The sequence below is a fragment of the Panthera pardus genome, unplaced genomic scaffold (genome assembly GCF_024362965.1).
Source record: "Panthera pardus isolate Hobbes unplaced genomic scaffold, ASM2436296v1 HiC_scaffold_17, whole genome shotgun sequence".
NCBI classification, from domain to species: domain Eukaryota; kingdom Metazoa; phylum Chordata; class Mammalia; order Carnivora; family Felidae; genus Panthera; species Panthera pardus.
This window is the reverse complement of record NW_026526732.1, coordinates 1,861,466-1,882,256: the sequence shown is the minus strand read 5'-3', so window position 1 is coordinate 1,882,256 and position 20,791 is coordinate 1,861,466. Positions and strand designations below refer to the sequence as shown.

At 56.6% G+C, this 20,791-nt stretch overlaps 1 protein-coding gene across 1 annotated transcript in view; it reads left to right on the top strand.

Moving 5' to 3' along the window:
• Nucleotides 1-20,791, top strand: part of KIF25 (kinesin family member 25) — a 45,828-nt gene that overhangs the window by 6,230 nt on the left and 18,807 nt on the right. The window contains exons 2-7 of the mRNA XM_053904282.1: nucleotides 2,343-2,408; nucleotides 8,207-8,329; nucleotides 10,419-10,557; nucleotides 11,509-11,612; nucleotides 13,257-13,345; nucleotides 15,155-15,191. Coding sequence (XP_053760257.1) covers nucleotides 2,343-2,408; nucleotides 8,207-8,329; nucleotides 10,419-10,557; nucleotides 11,509-11,612; nucleotides 13,257-13,345; nucleotides 15,155-15,191 — 558 coding nt within the window. The remainder of the gene's footprint in view (nucleotides 1-2,342; nucleotides 2,409-8,206; nucleotides 8,330-10,418; nucleotides 10,558-11,508; nucleotides 11,613-13,256; nucleotides 13,346-15,154; nucleotides 15,192-20,791) is intronic.

Here is a 20,791-nt window from a genome sequence, read left to right as displayed (position 1 = left end):
TAAAGGATGTCCCCGAAACCCCCCTGCTGACACACATAACATGAGAGGAGCAAGACAAACGTGTCCTTTCACATCTGTTCACCGTCTCCCCGGAGGTGCTAGTCAGGGTATTCAGGCAAGAGAACGAAAGGAAAAGGAGTCTGTACCAGAAAGGAGGAAATAAGACTGTTTCTGTCTGCAGATGACATGATCTCGTATATAGAAAATCCTAAGGAATTCACCAAAAAAACAACGCTCCTGGCACTAGTGAGTGATTTCAGCAAGATTGGAGGATATGAGATCCATATGCAAAAAAGTCTGTTGTGTTTCTATTTCATAGCAATGAAAAGACAAAAATGAAATTAAGAAAACCGTTCCATTTACAAGATAGTCAAAGATGATAAAATGCTTTGGAAGAAATTTAACCCAAGAATAGCAAGCCTTGAACCCTGAAAACGATAGTCAACATCATTGGCGATCAGGGCAATGCAGATCAAGTGGCAATGATACGCCCCGGTGGCTGTAATCAAAGAGACAGATGGAAGTATCTCGAGGGTGTGGAAAATGGAATTCTCATACACGGCTGGTGGGACCGTGCAGGGAAGACAGTCTGGAAGTTCCTCAACATGCTAACCGGTTCCGGTCCTAGGCATGTGCTCAAGTGAAGGGGAACCGTGAAGGGGAACCGCGCGTCCGCACAAAACACTCGTTTAGGAATGTCACAGCAGCACTACTATTTCTAACAGCCAGAAAGTGGAAACAACCCAAATGTCCTTCAAGTGATGAATGGGTAAATAAATGTGGTCTAGCTTCACGATCTAATATTGTCAGGCAATAAAAAAAATGAAATTCTGATGCCGCAACATGGTTCAGCCTTGAGAAAGTGATGACCAGGGAAAGAAGCCGGTCACGAGGGACTGCATATCATATGATTCCGTTGATGCAAAATGTCCAGAGTTGGCAAATCTGTAGACTGAAAGTAGATTCATGCTTTCCTAGAGCTGGATCGGGGTACGTGGGGGGGGATGGGGTTTCTTTTGGGGTAGCAGATATACTGTGACGTAATTTTGGCGACGTGGCACAATGTGAGTGCACTCAACGCCGAGGACTTGTGCATGTCAGGCGGGTTGCTCGCGTTTAAGGGAATTACATCTCCATAAAGCTAGTCGGGGTGGCATCTTAGAATCGAGTGGACTTTCGTGGAAACACTCCATAGGTTTTCTTCAAGAGGTAAAATCAACTGAGCGTGGTAGCAGAAGGTCTAGACGACACCCAGGTTTCCGGTTTCATAACCCGTCACAAAGAGATTGGCCTAAACTGGTCACAGTTCTCTGTGGGCTGTGAGTCACGGGGCATGGGGAGGGACCCCCCACAGAAGGGACCGCGGCACGTGAGCTGCCTTCCCGGACCCCTTGCTTTCCTGACCACCAAGGCCTCCAGCTGCTGGCTTTCCCAGCATTCAGTGTAAAAAGCTAGTATTTAAACTTCTCTGCCTGAAACCCTGCAGGCAAAACCCAGCCTCTTCCCTGCCATCCCTCCTCCCAGACCACACCCTCCCTGCCCCCCTCATCCTCCCCTCCCCGTCCCTCTGCCCCTTAACTTACCAAACTCATTCCCACCTGAGGGCCTTTGCTCAGACTTTCCCCTTGGCCCTGGGTTTCCTCGCTGGCCCTCCTCCCCCTCTCTGAACCCCCGTCGCTGTTTTAGCTGTGACGGGGCTGCTGCCCCCCCCCCAGCCACACACTGGCCCTTACACACTAGGATGGGAGCCCCACGCCCGATGGGTTCACTGCTGTATCCATGGCACCCCGACATGTGCCTGGCATGTGACAGACTTCTAACAGATATCTTTTAAATAAATGAATTAGTAAAAGGAAAGAGGGGTGCCTGGCTGGCTCAGCGGGTAGAACGTGTGACTCTTGATCTCAGGGTCGTGAGTTCAAGTTCAAGCCCCACGTTGGGCATGGAGCCTACTGGGGAAAAAAAAAAATTGAAAGAGAAGCCGATTTTGGTGAGCAGAAGCCTTACAGAGGTGCCTTCCAGATCTGTGCATATAGGTCACCTGAGCTCTTGTTAAATGTAGATTCTGATGGATTTAGGGGGGGCTTTTCAGCAGTTTGAGGTATGATGCATGTGCCCTGATGCAGGATTCGGTGCCCCCAGCAAGCCCCTGGCTTCTGGGGACCACACTTGGAATGGGGGTCGCAGACATGGGGTGCGGGGCCCCCACTCCAGCCGACCTCCCCCCACAGTGCTTCACTGAGGCAGGCGCTGGCTTCCTTCCCCAGTGTTCTCAGGATGGAAGTGTGTACTGATGAGTGTCATTTAAACTGATAATGTCCTGTTTTGGTCCTCGGTTTTAGGCCAAAGAAGAGTGGATAGTTGATCTGGAAACAGAAAATGCAGTTCTCCACCTGAGGCTGGCACAGGTAACACACGCCCGCGTCCGCAGCGCCAGGGGCTCAGGGCCGCCGTCCGGGCCTTCCCTCCCGTTGGCTGAGCCGGTGGGACTGTCTCCCCCATGACCACACGAGGTTCCACTCCCGTCTCTCCCCGCGCTCTCGAGCATGTAGTGAGGAGCAAGTTCATGGTGCGTGTGATTTTCCAAACAGCTTCGCTGAGGTGCGACTTACAGGCGGTAACTTCACCTGGTTTGCGTGTGCAGTTGTGTTCGGTAAAGAGCGGTTGCCCAGCACCGTGACGCCGTGCGCCCCAAAGCCCGCGGTGCCGCTTGACCCCATCGCCCATCCTGCCACCTCCTGGACCGGCCCTGCCATCCTGGGATAGACGCCCGCGTGACTCAGCCCAGACTGCGTACCTCACCGAAAGGAAGAACCGTCCCTCAAAGATGCCTCTGCCCGCTTTTCCTGCTGGTTTGCTCCTAGAAGGGAAGGAGAACAATGGCGAGCGTTCGGGGGTCTCTGTCCACACTGTTCTCGCCCAGTGCACCGCTGCAGCCTTTGGGAGACCCTGGTGGGCCCCATGTGCCATCCCCGTCCTTGTAGGAGGAGAAGACCCGTGAGGAGAAGCAGGGACGTTTGCAGACGCTGACCGTGAGGACTGGGGTGACACAGCCAGGCCCCCCCGGGTGGCCGCAGGAGAGGTGGGAGGACCACGCCCCAGAGCCTCTGCCGGAATGTGGCCGTGCTCCCCGGGATTCTGGCCTCCGGGACCCAGAGAGGACATGTTTCTGTTGTCTTCAGTCTCCCTGTTGGCGGCGATCTGTCACAGAGGCAAGTTTAGAAAACTAACGCACTTGCGAGGTCCTCATCTGTGAATTCCGACCCCTTCAGAATTCTCCCCGGAGGCTCAGGCAGAATCAGGTCTCCGGGCTCTTGACACTCCTTGAACAACCCTGTCAAGTTTCCCTGGACAAAAATGAGTCGCACTAAATTGTGCCTTCATTTACGGCTGCTCCTGCTGCCTCTTGAATGAAGGACTGATTTATTTGTTCACGCACCAGCCACGCCTGTGCGCGTGAACGGTCACGGCAGCGAGCAGCCTGTCTGAGCCTGCGCCCCGAGGAGCCACGTCTCCCCTGCGTCCCACCATGGCCCCCCGGGTCCAGGGACCTGCCCGCACAAGGCGGGTGAGGCCAGTATCCGCGGGCAACGCCCGTGCCCTCTTCTGCTGCAGGAGCCCCCTGTAGCCGCAGCGGCTGGAGCTCTAGAGAAACTTCCAGCCCCGAGCGGAGGCCGCGAAGCCGGAGCACGGAGCAGGTGGGGTCGCGGAGGTTCACCAGCTTTTGTTGGCGAGGGTCGCCGCAAAGCACTAAAGGATTCTCCAAGCACCGTTTGGGTGAAATTAACATTTTTTTTTTTTTTTTTTACATTTACGATTGTTGGGCACAGAATGTCAGTTACATAAACCTGACGACTTTTTTTGGCATTTGTGTGCTTAAGTCCCTCTTCGTCATTTTTGATGATGATGAAACAGAAAATCTTCATTTCTGCGGCCCCCACGTCCCGCTGGCTCACCTGCAGGTGGCGGGGTGACTGGGATGACAGCGGGCAGCGTGGGTCCGCGTGGTGAGTCAGGTGCACACGGGACCCTGCCGGGAACCGTCTTCTGTTGGATTGCCAAGTCCCTGTGCAGACGGTGGCTGCTCACGGCTCCTGTTTTCGGCGTCTCCCTCGCCCCACGTGAGTCGGATCCCATCCCTCGTGCGGGGTGCTTGGGCTTCTCCCACGTTGCCCCCCAATCTCCCGGAGGCTCGCGGCTTCCGCCTGTTTCTCCAAAACCAGACCAGCCCCGGAAGCCGGTCAGCCCGCCTCCCAGTACCAAGCGCTCAGTGACTCTACGTCGTGCTCCTCTGGATCACCGTGGTGCTCACCGTCAGTGCCAGGGAGGGACTTTAGAACACAGGCTTCGGTATTGGCTGTGCCTCACTTTTCTTCCGGAGGGTCTGAGCCTTCTGCGTCTAGGGCCTTTACTTTGCTTCGGTTTCAAGGGATGGAAGCAGGTAGCCCCCAGAGCCCCTGCTCTCCCAGCTGTCTGCGGTCTCTGCCCACGTGCGCCCGGCACCCGTCGCATGTAATGCAGCATCCGCCGCGGGCACCTGTTCTCCGACGTCTTCATAATCCCGCTGACGCTGACGGACGGGCTCCCTGAGCTTCCCTGCTTTGCAGATTCTCTGCCTCACTTGTTCACACTTCTGAACGTTTCCCGTCCACAAGTAACGGACCCTCCAGCCTAAGCAGTGGCCCTTCCCAGCCGCCACCTCTGTGGCCGCTCCCCGTCGCACACACCGCTAGGGCGTCCGCGCTGCTCCTGGGGAAGGAGACGGACATGCTTGGTGCAGGGTCACGAGCGTCCCAGCCTAAAGCTTGGGCGGAAAGAACACACTCATGCTCGCAGTTTGGAGTCGAGGGAAGACGCCGGCTTCGACAACACACAGTGCAGGCCCAGAGTGGCGCCGTGACGGCACGGACCCACGACGACGCGCAGGGGTCCCTCCCCAGAGGTACACACAGACCGCATCTCCGGCATTCACGAAAGGACGGGATGGAATGACCTTGAAAGTTGACAGAACTCTCGTTCCCCTCCGCTTCCGCATGGATATTTTTGACAGAACGTTTCCTTGCTTCGCAGGTAGTGGGTGGAACCCGATCCGCGGCTCCCTGAGGCCCCACTGAGCAAACGGGCCAAATTAAAACCGCCATCTGGTTTATTCTACTTCCTTTCCGTCACCAGAGGCGGAATCAGTGCCTCAATAACTATTTGCTGAGAGCAGTGCCTTGAACGTGCACGTCGTGTTTCTCTGGAGCTCATCTCTGTGAGGGAAGGACACCGAGGCAAAGTTTGACGGGCACGGCGTTCAGAACCAGGGATCTGCAGGGCGGGCTCCCCGCCGGGGCCCAGAGACTGCCAGCCTCTGCCCAGCTGACGGCAAGGTTGCCTGTATCATGTGCTGTAGAAGCATCGTTAGAACAGTCACACGCCAGCAGAGGTGTGTTTGGCAACAGAGAAAGATCTTATAGAAGTTCAAGCGAAGAGAGTCGTTGGAAGATCAATCAGCCAGAACCAGGAGGACCCAACACCGCTGTTCATTGTGCGTTTCGCTCAGGGATTGCGTTTTGCTGGATACGGCAGGAAGAGAGGACGGGGGGAAGGGCTGTCCGGGGCCAGGTGCTGGTGGCATCCACAAGTATGCCTGTGGTCCCGCTTTCCTCCTCTGCCAGCACCCACCGTCCGTGTCCTGGACAAAGGGGACTGTGTGCTGCCGAGAGCAGCCGGTGTCTCCTGCTTCCGCGGTGGCTGCTGGGGCTCCAGCTGTCCCAGCCAAGGCCAGACGCTGGGAAGGAGGAGTCAGGCAGACGAGGGAACACACCCAACACGTCCGCCACGTCTGTCCGTCCGTCTGTCTTTAGGTCGTTGCTCAGAAATCCTACCCAGTGACTTGTGCTGGGTCACATGGACATCCTACCTGCCAGAGACCCAGGGAAACGTTGCTTTCGGTGGGACGTTGGTGAATGGGGGTGTAATCGTACAGGAGGGGGCACTGAATGGCAGCAGGCCACCGGCGGCCTCCGCCGGGCTAGCAGCCGACGTTCGCACGGAAAGCTGAGGAACACTGGAATCTGTTTCTCCTTCGGGGATAGTTCGGTGCCCGGACCCGTCCCCGCGGAAGTTCGGGCAGAGCTGGTTTCAGGGCCGTCCCTGGCAGCTTCTCGTGTTGGGGTCCTGCTAACTGTGGCCGTGACAACGGACTCCTGTTTCTCTCCTGGGTCTGGTTCTCCCTTAGAAACCATAGACATTCTGCGAGCCTGAGTCTGTGTGGTGACGGACCCACACGAGGCGTGTTTTGTCCCTGCGTGTATGCACACACCGAGTCACCAGGCTGTGCACTGAGGCCGGTGCACGGTGATCCAGCAGCTGTAGCTTGGGGACGGCCGATTCCCTCCCGGGGAGCCCTCCCTGAAGCTCAGCCTGGAGCGGACGCCCCCCGGGAGCGACCCGTCCCGGGGGTGGCTGCATCTCCGCTGGGCCCCCTGCTCCTCTCGGTGGCCCCAGCCAGGTCCCATCTGAACCCGCAGGCCCAGGCGCCTCTGGCCCACAGCCGGCTGGCTCTCCGTCCCCGCCCCGCCCCCGGGCCTGGGCTCCTGGCTGTCCTGCCGGCAGCAATCTTAGGACCTCTCCTCACTCGCCACCCACATTTGCAGACCTTGCTCCGGGATTCCAGCCCCCGTCTTGCGCGCACCCGGGTCTCTGGCTCCGGGGGCCTGTCGAGTCCGCCACCTTTGGGCGCCACGCTCCGTGCATCGCGCCGTGGGCCTTCCCGTGGGCACTGCGCTGCCGGAGGCTGGTGTGCAAACAGGAATGTGAGTTACCACCCAGTGCGGTCTCTGCCGGGGTCTCCGTGCTGCCCTGCAATCTGAACCCCCAGTCAGCGGAAAAGCTGTCCCCACGTGCCCGCTGTCCCAGCGCTCGCAGAGGATCTCCTGGTGCCCGGCAGGTGCACCCGCCCCCTGCCCCCTGCCCCCTGCCCCCTGCCCCCTGCACACAGCGGCTTCCCCTGCTCTGCCCGCAGGGGCACCTGGCTCAACACACCCTCCGCGCAGGGTGGGGCCCCACCCTCCTGACCCCTGGGACCCCTGACCCTGGATGCTCGATGATGCTCGGCGGTGCAGGTCCTCGGGGGCGCCATCGCATGCCTGGCCAGTCGTGGCACAGGCCTCCTCGAAGCAGCTGGTGCTCCCGCTAGTTCCTCCTCTGGCGGACAGTGTCCCGCCTGCTCTCTGCGCCGTCCCCAGTCTAGGACAGATGCCCCCGAGCCCTGCATCCACCCCAGAGGCCCCCTGGGCCTCCTCCTCGCTGCGGGGACCTGCGTCGGTGACCCGCGTGTCCTGCTTCCTCCCCTGTGCTCCCCCCAAACAGAGCAGCGAGCTCCTGGAACGAAGGGACCCTTATCCCTGCGTCCCGCGGCTTCCGAGCTGTGCATCTTCGGGTTTGCACACGGGACAAATGTACCCGTTATGTAGGTGATGCAGTTCTGCGCATTCTCGCCGGCCTGGCCGTCCATTTTCTGCATCTGGGAGGCCTGGCTGAGGCCCTGGGGGGCAGGCCGCCCACAGTGTCTCCTGGCTGCAGGGACTCGGTGGGACGCAGAAGCACTCCAGCAGGTGCCGTGGGAGACGCAGCAAACTCCCGATCGTGTCGCCTCCGGCTCAGGCCCCAGTGCCGCTCCTCCCCAGCCACCCTGCCCCGGCCACAACCACGGGGCACGCCCTGTCTTGTCCCCCCCTACCCCCTGCATCATCTCCCAGCCGAGCCAGGCTGTCCCCGACTGTGTCCCCGGCTGTGTCCCCGAGTGGGTCCTGACTCATCCTCTCCGTCCCCCGTGATGGTCCCCTCACTCTCTCCTGCTCCACGGAGCTCCCAGCTCCTTCTACACAAGTATCTGTCGGGAAAATCTGAAGAACCCGCCCAGACGGTGACCCTGTCCCTGACCCGTCCCCCTTGCCGTTCTCTCCGTCGCTGCGTCGCCGGACCGCCTGGGCCTGCGCCTGCCGCACGCTCACGCCCTCAGCTCGGCCGCCCTGTGCCCGGTCCCCACGCGGTCCACCTGCGCGGCTGCTCGGGGTGGGTTCCCTCTGCGGCAAGGGCGGTGCCCCTGCTAGCGCGTGGGGCGCGGCCGGCAAGCCGTGAGCGTCCTCCCCTCGGAGAAAACGCATCCACTCCAGCATGCTGAGACGCCGAATCCCTTTTTGTGTTTTCCACACACCAGTACCAAGGAGCGGCTGGACAGAGTGGAAGTGCGTCTGCAGGGCTGTGCTCCCCGTGCGGCCCGCGGGCCCGGCTGCCGAGAAGCCCCCACGCGGCCCTGCTCCGGCTCTGCCCGGTGATTCAGGTAGGAGCCCCCGCCCCGCGGCCGCGTTCGCTTGTGTTCTGGTGAAACTGTGGATGTTATGCCGGTCCAAATAGGTCCACTTTTCTCCTTTTGTTCCTGTTCATTTATTGGGGGGAGGGGCACAGGGAGGGGAGAGAATCTTAAGCAGGCTCTACCCTCAGTGCGGAGCCCGAGGCCGGGCCCGATCCCACTGATGACGGAACCAAAGGCAAGAGAAATGTGGCTGAAATGCAATCTCCTTACGGCTCGCAGCCCGCTGACACGTGAAGCACGCAGAGCGTGACCGTCCTCAAGGAACTCACGCTGCCTTGGTGCTCACGTCTCGTTAAAGGCGAACAGTAACCTTATCTGCACAGCAGCCAGCCCCTCACAGTTCTGGAAGCCACCTTCAACCCCTATGTCCCCTTCCCCCTCGCACCACAAACTAGGAAGTATGTCATCAGTCACTCCTCATGACCCCAGTGCCAGTCTGCCTGCCCACGGGTCCCGTCCCCGTGCTATAATAAAATCGCCTTTTTGCACCAAAAACGTCTCACGCCTTTCTTAGCCATTCGCTCATGAAACCCACTTCAGATCTCATCATCATGACCCTGGGGACCGAGACCTGAGCCAAAATCAAGAGTCATGCACTCGGCCAACTGAGCCACCCAGGTGCCCCGAAAATAGATCTGCTCAAGAAGCCGTCTTTTCACGAAGCAAAGCTTCTCAGTTAGGAGATGCAGGTTTTCCGTTACAGCCTGCTGATCTGGCCTTCGCGAGGTTGCAGAAGCATCACTGCGTTCATAACCTGCTGTGAGGGTCTTCGGCTGGGGGTCCCGCCCTCCACCCCACTACCTGCTGGGTAGAGCGAGGACTTCCGCACCCAAGGGCGCCCGGACTGGGCTCCTGAGCAGAGACAGGAGGGAAGAACACCGTGTGGCCGTGAGACGGGCCGTGAGAACCGCTGTCGGCCGCTCTGTATGCCAGAGTCAGAGTCGTCCTCCTGTTTATTTTAACGTCAAAGGGTAGAGAAGTGCTTTGTCCAGGTCAGGCTAAACAGGGCGAGTGTCGCTGCCATCCCGTGGACGCAGCCCCTGTGGAACGGCCGGGGCGTCTGGGAAGAGAAGTGCACGCTGGCACCTGCCCAGGGTGAGAGTGCGGGGGTGTATTTTTATACCATCGTCCGGTTGGGAGTATTGTTCACCTTTTGTTATAAACAGTGTGACCTGGGTGAAAGAAGGAAAAAAAAAAAAAGATCATTATTGCAACAACAAGAATGCCATCTGCAAACACAATTAGTCTGCCCTTAGAGGTTTCTTTTTCCGGCCCATGCACGGCGTCAGTGCCTGCAGAACAGATTTATATAAATTAATTCTTTGCGCTCTCATCGCTGAGTGAAACGGACCCATCTTTGACTATCGTGCGTAACTCTACCTGCGTTCCATGTAATAAAATACCGTAATTCAATTTAGTGTTGACATTTTAGCAGAACGTTTCCCAAACGTATGGGAACACTCTCCACGTTACAGAAAAGGAAGGTTTAACGGAACAAACGACTCTATCTCGGGTCAGCTACGATCTCGCGATTCCTTCCGTAGGAGATGTTAAGCTGCAGGACGTCTGCACCTTCCTTCTCTGGGCCAAACAGCCTTCCCGTCGCATCAGAAGGGAAGAGCCCCTGACGTGGGGGATGCTGTTTATCAGTTGCATTGTCCTCAGACTTCTCTGAAGGCTCTCGCACCTGCACCCGGACGGACGTGTGTCCCCTAAGCACGGGGTCACCACGGCGCTCAACATGGGCCCAGGACAATGTGGCTCCAAGCAGGCGGTCTGGATAATACATCAGAGCCCTGCAGCTGTGTGTGGAGGGCGACGTGGGACCGGGGCCCGGCCATCCTCACAAGCAAGTACCCAGCGGACAAAACCTGTCCTTCATCTAGCTTTTGAGAACTTGAGCTTTAAGTAGATTTAGTTCATAATAAATCGGCACGTGACTGTCTTCGCCAGGCAGCTGTGTTCTTATTTTATAGCCACTTGGGAAATTATTATATATAACGCTATGTGATTAATAATATTCACTACCTCAGTGCTGTATATTTTTGCTCTATAGGCACTGAAGCAAGACGTAAAGGCACTGCATGCCTCTTTTCTGGAAGTTTTCAGGAATTTCTGGGACCACCTGCAGACAGGTCTTTCTGAAGTGGCCGAGGGGGTCCAGAGGGCACAGCTCCAACACCAGGCTCTGCTGTGTAAGCCATGGCCCCACCTGCCGGGTGTTCAAGTTTCCCTCTCCTTTGACTACGCGCCTGCCTGGGCACAGGGGCAAGAGCCAACACCCAGGCGGTCGTTGGCGTGCGTGGGGGCTGCGGTCCTTGGCCGCGCTCCCTCCTCAGGGAGTCCCCGTTTCCTCTGGTGACCCGAAGAGGCTTTCTGGACCTCGATGCCGTCCCTGAGCTGGCACCTTGTCCCTGCTGCACGTCCTGTGCCGGAGGCTCCTAGAGTGTGTGTGAAGCTCCGTTCGATCCGCTCAGCCCTTTCCTCACATCTGGGAAGCCCACAGCGCTCGGCCGCTATCGGGTCAGGACGGGATGTGCTCAAACTACCCAACAGGCAGCTCATGGAGGGAGGTGCTTTGGCCCCGTGGCACTGTGTGAATTAAGGCGTACTAGGTTTCTGTTGGGCTGACAGATATTTTAGTTTATTAGAGAGAGAGGGAGAGAGAGAGCGAGCGAGCAAGCAAGGGAGGGGCAGAGAGAGTGAGACACAGAATCCCAAGCAGGCTCTAAGCTCCGACCCGTCAGCACAGAGGCCGACTCCGGGGCTCGAACTCACAAACTGCGAGATCATGATCTGAGCCAAAACCAAGAGCGGGTGCCCAACTGACTTAGTCCCCCAAGGTGCCCCCAGATATTTTAGTTCAAATCACTGAGTACCTAAGGGTCTCGTGCCTCTTCGGTGCATTCGGTTCAGGGCCTCTCCTGAAGGGTCTCAGGTGAGGTGACTCAGCCCACACAGGTGGTCCTACATGTCACGCGCTCCAGCAAAGGGGACAGTGCTGTTATTTTATGGAAAATAGTGTCTCTCGGCTTTGAAAACGTGAGGTGTTTTATGGAAAACCGGAAGGGAGAAGAGGGAGACAGGATGTAGCGCAGGCCACCCTCCCGGAAACCTGCGGACACGCGGGTAAACCACTGTTGCAGCTTGGCGGTCCAAGGCGGGACATCTGGAGCGATGCCTGCAGGAAGCGGACTCGAGGTACCAGCTAGAGAAGCAGAGGAGGAAGGTGCTTCACAACCGTTTGGTGGTGAGTGCGGTCCGGGTTCCCAGAAGGGTGGCGGCACGGGGGACCTGGGCAGGGACCCCAGTGAAAGGCCGGGGGTGGGAGGGGCACCGGGGCATGTTGGGGGTGGGCGCAGAGGTCCGCACGGGGGACTCCAGGCACACAGGGGGGACACTGGGACACATGGGGGGGCGGAGGTCCACACAGGGGGGACACTGGGACACATGGGGGGGTGGAGGGCAACACGGGGGGGCACCGGGGCACATGGGGGGGCGGAGGTCCACACGGGGGGGGCACCGGGGCATGTGGGGGGTGGAGGTCAACACGGGGGAACACCGGGGCACATGGGGGGGTGGAAGTCAACACGGGGGGGGCACCGGGGCACATGGGGGGGTGGAGGGCCGCACGGGGGGGGGGGGCACCGGGGCACGTGGGGGGGTGGAAGTCAACACAGGGGGGGCACCGGGGCACATGGGGGGGTGGAGGGCCGCACGGGGGGGGCACCGGGGCACGTGGGGGGGGTGGAGGGCCACGCAGGGGGCACCGCAAAGCATGGCCCCCTCACGTTCGTCCACGGGCTGAGCTCTGCGGCCCACAGAGTGTGCACACTCAGGTGTTCGTTTCTGCACACCGTGAGGCCAGAGCTGACGGTTTGGCGGGTGAACTTCCGTGAGGTTCGGTGGTGTGGTTGAACCCCGGCCCGGCTCACAGTCCCGTGGACCAGCAGCCCCAGGACCCGGTGGTTCCTGGGAAGATTCTCTCCCGTCCCCGGGCTCCCTCCACAGCCAGACCCGCCTGGGAGTAATTCTCCCTGTGCCTGAGCCACTCCTTGGGCCGAGCTCTACACCGTGACACCGGGGCGCATGCACGCTTCCCGCCGACCCGCACTTTCTAAGCATCTTGGTGCCTTTTGGTCCCCGGTCTGGACAGCAGTGTCGCCCTGCTGCAGAGAAAAAGGGAGAGGTGCGCGAGGGCCCCGGGAGTGAGTGGAGAAGGATGGCTTCTGGAGGACACGGTGGCGGACTTCGAGTTTCTGACGCTGTCGTGTGGAGGAAGGATAGACATCTTCGTTATGGTCCCGTCGCTGTGAAAGGACCAGCGGGCAAAGGACGCGCGCACAGTGCCAGAGAGCGGGGTGCAGCGTGGAGCCAGGGGCACCCGGACGTGGTAGACCCGCGCCGTCGGGGGGGTCTGGGCACAGCCTGGCCGAGGCGAGCCGGGCCGTGCGGACGTGCTCCCTTCTTCCACGCGGGGGCACGTGGAGCGGTTGTCCCACATCGTTGCCCTTTGTCTCTGAAGTACCACATCGTGCCACGATTTGGGTGAACACTTGGCGGGGTCTGGAAAAGTACCAGGTCTCAGAAACTTCTCCCAAAATGCCTCAGAAATTTGGCGCGGGTCCCCATCGAGAGGTGGTTTCTGGACACTTGCCACCACACGATGATGGCTTGCCAAGTGAACACGCTTCAGTGTGGATGTTTAAAAAGCCTAAAATAACACTGACTGCTCAGTGCCACTCCGTGGGGACTTGATCAGAAGCCAAGGTGTGGGTGGGGAACGCGACGCTCACGTCCCGGGGAAGCGGTCGTCAGGCCGCGTTCTCTGAGGAAATAGACCGTCCGCTCAGCCTTGCCCCTGAGCTCACAGGGACAAACTCTATTGTCGTAGGAGCTGAAAGGGAATATCAGGGTTCACTGCCGGATCCGCCCTTTGTTGCCTTTTGATGAGGAACCCGAGGATCCAGCTTCACAGAACAGGTGATTTGCTTTCGCATCGTGTGTGTGTGTGTGTGTTTTAAGGAACACAATAGAAAATGCAGCGATCGCCCACGCCTCCCATCTTCCTACCCTTGGCCCCAAAGCAGGATGTGTCTGTCCCTGGGGTGGGGGGTGGGTGGGGAGCTGCCTTGCTCATCATGATGCAGCGGGACCACCGACGCGGCCAGCCTTCTTTCGGTGCCCGGCAGGGCCAGGCTCTCGCTGGTCCTCTCTCTGTATGGGGAGCACCCTCCCGTATTTACCCTAGAGGCCCCTCAGGGGCGCAGAAACATAACTAGTACTGACTCAGCTTGTGTTTGTGACCTACGCTTTTTTTTTCTTTTTTTTTTAATTTTTTAAATGTTTGTTTATTTTTGAGAGAGAGAGAGACAGAGTGTGAGTGGGGAAGGGGCAGAGAGAGAGGGAGACACAGAATCCGAAGCAGGCTCCGGGCTCTGAGCCATCAGCACAGAGCCCAAGGCGGGGCTTGAACCTATGAACTCTGAGACCGTGACCTGAGACAAAGTCGGACGCTCAACCGACTGAACCACCCAGGCGCCCCTTGTGACCTAAAGTTTTGACGGTATTAATGAATAACGGAATTATGTGGAATCATTTTGGTTGGCTGTTTGCTTGAAAACCTTACTAAGTATGACTTTCCCTTCTTCCCACGAGGAAACAACCCCTGTGGGAATTTCTCCCCCTTGTAGCCAGACGGATTCCACATTCTAGGCCCTCCATCGGGCCTCACACTGTCCCCTGCTTGCGTTAGGTCAGTCCCGTCAGCAGGTCCGCAGCGAACAGGCACTGCCTTCTGCCCTGTGAGGTGGCTCATGTCAGGGTCCTGCCCGCGTCTGCCCAAGCCTTGCTCTGCTGTAAGGGCCTCACTCGGGCCACACTGACGTTTGCATCATACGGTCTAGCACTTGGCTTGGGAAGGTCGTTAGAAGGCCCTTGGTCAGTCCTGCAGCATGAAATACAATTTGTACCTTTTTGACAGTGGTTGCATATTTTTTTCTTTTTGTGGGCATAACACGTATGTGCCGTGCTGACTGGTTGCCGCGTGCCGTTTGTCAGAGGTCCAAGGACCTGGAAACACAGCAGCCAGCAGCTCCAGACTGTGGTGTTTTCACGTACGTGTAGCTTTCCCGTTGCTGATGTCGGGCCGCTGCTTAGACACAGAAACGTGTCTGCCGTTGCGGGGAGTTCTGCCAGACGCTGTTGCTCCTGGCTGTCTAGCTTCTCAGAGCTTCCCGAGCGGCTTCCTGACCTTGTGCCTGTGTTCCTACATCATTTACGTTCATTTAGCTTCCGTTTCTGCGACACGTTGCCTTTTGCCAGATTCATGATTGCCTTCAAATGGCCAGGGTCCTCAAGGCGGAGACCTTGGTGTGACGTTGTGTGCACATCAGTCAGCCCCACAGCTGCACTTGCGGGAGGCATCGGGTCGTAGATCTGTCCGTCTCCCCCGCACGACACAAGAAGGGAACGTAGAATGAAAAGCAGAGGCAGAAGAGAAAACGTTGGCGGAGAACGTGGGAAGGACGGAGGAGAGACGAGAATGAGGAGCAGGGAGAAAATCTGAGACGCTGATACAAGAGCAGGGGTGAGGGGCAGAAGTAGGGGTGACGAGACAAACCCAAAGGCAAGGAGAGGATGGGGCGGGGGGCGGTGGGAAGGACAGGAAGCGACCACAAAAGGAGGGCCCGGCAGAAATGACAGTGGCAGAGAAGAGTTTGGGGATTAGGGAAAGAGAAGGACCCCCCACAGTGATGTGCGTGGTCATTATTGTCATTGTTTTACCCCCAGCTCTGTGCCTGCGGAAGTGGTCCACGCCGTCGATGACGTGAGTCACATCTCCAGCACGCCGCACTTGGAGGAGCTCTCTGTGTGGTGGTTCCCGTGGGCCCCAGAAACGTCCACCCCTGGGCGTAAACCAGAGACGGGTGAACACAGGAGAGTTTCCCCCTTTATTCCGTGCCTCCTCAGATGGCAAAGATGGGTTCTGTGTCCGGATTTCCACTGGAGCAAGAAATTAACGCAGGCCGGGTGCGCGTCCCTTGTGCGAAGCCGCGGGCCTCCTCACTGTGGGTGTGTGTGTGTCAGGAAAGCCGCTCTGCTCTCGTTGGTTTTCCAGCCCCCAAGTCAGCCAGCGCACGAAAGGACGGAACCTGTGGTCTGAGCATAAGGCAAGAAACGCAAGCGTGGAACCGACGTGGCTCCTCATGAACCGTGTCGTTTTAAAATTATGAAACGGACGTGTCTGCTACCAGCCCACAATTTTGTTTTCTCTTTATTTAAAATTTTTTTTTTCAACGTTTTTTTTTAATTTATTTTTGGGACAGAGAGAGACAGAGCATGAACGGGGGAGGGGCAGAGAGAGAGGGAGACACAGAATCGGAAACAGGCTCCAGGCTCCGAGCCATCAGCCCAGAGCCTGACGCGGGGCTCGAACTCACGGACCGCGAGATCGTGACCTGGCTGAAGTCGGACGCTTAACTGACTGCGCCACCCAGGCGCCCCATGTTTTCTCTTTAGAACCTGCGTGTTTCTTAGCTTTATCGACCCAAAAGGCCTGGAAGCGACAGTGGGAAGCCCAGCACCCAGACCGTGGTTTCCACCTGCTGGGAGTACAGGATGCGCCCGGGACACAGGCTGTGCCGGGCAGTAAAGCAAGTAGGGAAGACGGTGGGGTTGTGTCCACAAATGCAGAAGGGATGCGCACTGACGTAGGGTGAAATAATGGAGCTCAAGACGTGACTGGAGCCAGGTTGAAAAAGTACAGAATTCTACGCAAACCTTCAGTTCACAAGTACTACGAGAGAAAGTTTTTCTTTTCAGAAGATTCTAGCTAATCAATTCAGAGTAAGTGATAAGAATAGAAGTCACCACTCGAAAGCCCTAATAGGTCTGGGTGACAGTCTTCAGTGGGTGCTAGATGGTTAGGGGACAGCAGGATCTTTACCACGGAAGGTTCCAGAACCCAGAGCACTCGAAGTTTCACAGACAGAGAGATACTCAGACGTGAGGAGGTGGCCACGGGCCATGAGGTCACAGACAGAGAGACGCTGAGATGTGACGAGGTGGCCACAGGCCATGAGGTGCTACAGTCCCACCAGTGAAGAGACTGGGCTGCAAAGTTGAGCCCACATCTAATGGAGTCTGGGGGTCTGCCATTTTGAACAAGAGGAAAGAAATCAGCCAAGTCAGAACGTGAGACACTTCACAGGACAAGTGACCCGATTCCTCTGAGAAATCAGTAACGCCAAGAAGGGCAGAGGAGGCAGAATGGGAGACGCCCCAGGCTCATAATCACAGTCTCTGAACAAGTCAGCTGTAAACCACATTTTGGGGACAACCAGAGAAATTAGACTACGTGTGGGTTTGTACTAACTGCCTGAAGTGAGATGGTGATGGCATGGGGGCTGTGCTGAAAAACTGAGTCCTCATAAGCGGAATCAGATGCTGTGTTGTCTGGTATTTAAATTAAAATATGCCAGGGGAATGGGAGGTGGGTTGAGCATCTGTATAAAACAAGATGGGCCAAATGCCAAGAGTGCTGGGTGAGGGCTCTCAGTATCCTGTTTCCTCCAGTTTTGTGCATGGTTGAGCGTCTCCGTAAATAAACCTGAAGATACGTTGGGCTTACACTTCACTGCCGCTTGTTACGACCATTGCTGCATGAGTCTAGAAAGCGTGTGGAAGGTGAACTCTCAGCTGTATTGATGCCCAGACCCTGGTCCTCTAGACGGCGGTGCCGGGTGGAAGCCGCGAGGGGCTGCTCCCCCCGCCCCCCGACAAGGTCCGTCGTTGGAGTCCGTCTTATGGTGGTCACATGTCATAATCTGCGGTGACTCTTCCTAAAGCCACTTCGGTTCACGGATCGACGGCTTTCTTTTTACACAGCAGCCCAGGAAACCGTTAGAGCGGTATCGAAAACTCTTTCAACAGTCTCTGCAAATAAGCACTTTAAAAAGTCCTTGTTTTGAAGGATTTTTTTTTGTCTGTCACTTGATGCGTTGTCTGTCGCCTTAAACACCAGTACGACTGAGTCAAGCAAAAGGAGACAAATTAAATTCTCATTGTTAGGAATTTGAGTGAAAAGGAGCCCTGATGCATCCTGTTAAATCTCCTTCTATAGGCGGAGACGCGGAGTATCCGTGGTCAAGCACTGGTCCTTTCTGCACCGTGCGTGATCTGCGGGTGTACTGGTCGACCTTCAGTTTTTAGTGGGAGAATGTATTCCGAGCCCAAGACCTGGCCCTCACGTGCTTTATAAAGACCTGTTGTCGTCCCTGCTTTCTATTATAGATGTTCTTTGTCGTGTGTTCACCTCGTGACTGTCCTCTCCGGTTCCTGTCAAATTCCCACTGAATTTTCAAATTCAGAAGTTTGAGGGTTTTGTGTTTCCTTATATTTTACGCATCAAGGTAACATTTCTTTTGATTGGCTCATTTTGGATTTTCTTTGAAGGACTGAGTGGAACCCAAGTTGTGTTTTAACTTTATCGAGCTGCTGGTTCCGGAGCTTTGTGTCACTAAATGTGCGGAGAAGGCGAGCGGTCAGTGTAGTGACCTCCGGGCTCTGGGCTCCCACGGGTGCTCCCGAGTCTGAAGAGCGTGAGAGTCTGTGTCACACGTGTGGCACAGTGTTGCGTTGCAGTTTGCGACCTAATCCAACATTGAATCGTTGGCGATTCACACTGTAAATAAAATCAGTCTCGCGGGGAGGAGTCTGGCCACTGTCCCTAGTTCTCGGTGGCTGTCTTCAGGGTTAGTTAGGTGCATTTCCCACTTAACATGCATCTGCTTGTTTGACAATCAGATATGGAAGAAGAGATTTGCAGCTTTATCTGCTTGTCTGTGGCTTCCCCTTATTTTTCACTCTTATCAAGCCATTCAGTTTGACAGTCACAGCCTTGACTTTCCGAATACAGCTAAGGAAGCCTAGGGGTCAAATGATTCTCCTGCAAATATCTGCAGCTGAGGTCAAAAACATTTTCTGAGAGGCGCGTGACAAAGACTGATGGGTTTGACATCCCTGAGACAAAATTGTTAATGATCAAAGTTTCATAGGGTCCTTAACTTGTCCCCTAACCGAGACTCACCCGGTCCTCGCCGTAACCGTGATGGCGGCGACATCTGCCAGCAGCTTCGGCTCACGCAGAAGGCAGAGACGTGCGGTCACGCCCCGGATATTCCGGTGTCTGGTGGGATGAGGCGCGAAAGCACGCTGAGGGAGACCTCTGCGTCTCGAGCCGGTATTTGGGGATGCTTGCATGAGCTCAGACATAGAACATCCCAACCTGAACTCCGCATTTTCCCTGCGGACACACCCTTACTCCCGTCTCCCCATCTTCGCAAGGGAGAGTCATCCACCCGGTGTCTGGTGCCAGAAATGTGGGAGTCCCTGTGGACTCTTGCCTCATGAGTGCCCCTCAGATCCTGTCGGTTCTGCAGGAGGAATCTCCCCTGGGTCTGATTTAGTTCATTCCCATCGCTCTCACACTTGGGGCCACACTCCTGTCCCTGGGCCTCGCCGACCTCGCCCTCCCGAATCTCCGACCTGCTCTGTGGCTGGGGAGAGCAGTCCTTGAAGATGCAGTTTGGTCAGATACGTGGGCCTCCTGGCTTGAAGAAGAAACTGGAAAGTCTCAATTCTGACCTCTGTTTGTGCAGAGGAACATACGCGTTGTTCCCAGCTACACTGGCCTTGAACGTGACAAGCCCTTCGCTGCCTGCAGGACTCATGCGCTTTCCTCCTTCCAGAATGCCCTTCCGCTCAGCCTGCCCGGGCATCCCAGTCTGAATGAGACCATCTGTGTCCCCCCCACCCCCGCATCTATTTACTTCTCTGGGGTTCTTGGTGGAATCGCACATAATTTTCTGCCGCCGATTTGTGAAGTTCATCCGCACCCCCGTGTGTAGGCCTCACCCTCTGTTCACCATGACACTAGATCTGGCATGGCCGTGTCTCCGTGCACACGAGCGAATGGTACACACGCTTCTAGTTCATTCCACAGCCTGGGGCTTTCTTATCCGTTCTGCCACCAACGAAACAGGATAGGAATCGGAAGACCGGAGTCACAGGCTAACCGTGCACCTCGGCTCTGTCACTCGGCTTCTTGAGGCCTGTGAAATCCGCTCTTTCCTGCGGTGAAATTGTGGGTGTAAGAGGGGCTTTCTAGAACCCAGATTTAGTGTCTCAAATATGAACCAGTTGTGAAGAATTGAAAATCGTTACAACAGCTAGTGTGACTTATACAGACTTTGATCAGAAAAAGATGTTTGCATTTTTAAGGAGTTACAAGGATTTAAGGAAGAAATTCTCTTTCTCTTCCCATCAGCTTACTTCAAGCTCAAGCTCTATATTTTACATTTTCTTCTACTGGTCAGTTATTTCATGGCTTTAAATCGGATTCACAAAGAATTTCTCCCTCGTCCCATCTCCAGCGTGCGCACCATCCCAGGAAAGGACACACCCCTCTGCCGGAAGACCCATTGCCACGGCCGAGTGCCCTCCACTGGACTGTCCTTATTTCACTCGGTGTCTGAAAATGACCCTCTTCTGCGTAACGTCTCTGGAGTAGGTACTACAGAGTTCCTAATATTTTCTCCTTTCGTAGGTAACTAATTTATCCAAATTTTAGAACCGTGGACTTAGCGAATTCTGTGAGGCGCACCAGGGCTGACCCCGTTGCCGGCACATTTTATAGATGGCAGGAAATGGGGCTTCGAGAAGATAAATGAGCACCCAGGGTGACACAACAAGTTGTACCAGAGTCCGAATTAGCAAATAGGGTCTATACTAGGTGTGAAGAAGTCTGTGGCTGCTTCTTACCCAAAGACCTTCAAGAAGTGTGGAGCCGGTGACTGTCTGTGGTCCTGGCGGCCCCTGCGGTGCCGGGTGATGGGCAAGGTGGGGCTGGATGCCACGGCCAGGCGTTGAAGCAGCCGGCAGGCTGGGGCCCACGTCTTGTCCCCGCTCCGCCGAGTGGCCACGGACCAGCACACCAGTCCGCGCACTCGCACGCACGTGTGCCCTGTGAGTGGACACCCTCCCGGGCTGGGTCCCTGATCTCTGAGGGGATGCCGTGGGAAGACGTCTGGGGGCGTAGGAACACTCGGCCCAGCCTGTGGGTCACTTCTGCGAATCCGTCACCCAGCCTGGAAACTGGAGTGTGGCAATGATTTACGTGACCCCCTCCTCTCCTCCCCGTCTGAGGTCATCACCAGTTCAAATTTTATCTCGATAGTGTCTTGCATTGAATATTGATGTAGATGCCAATAAAACCTATAAATTATACAATGTTTATAAGTACCTAAAATACTGGTATAACGTCAGGAAGACGACGACCGACTGCGCCGGGCGCCTGCCACATGCCCCCCCGTGGAGCCTTGCAATTCCATGAGGCAGGTGTGCCCATCACAGCGGTGCCCACAGGTC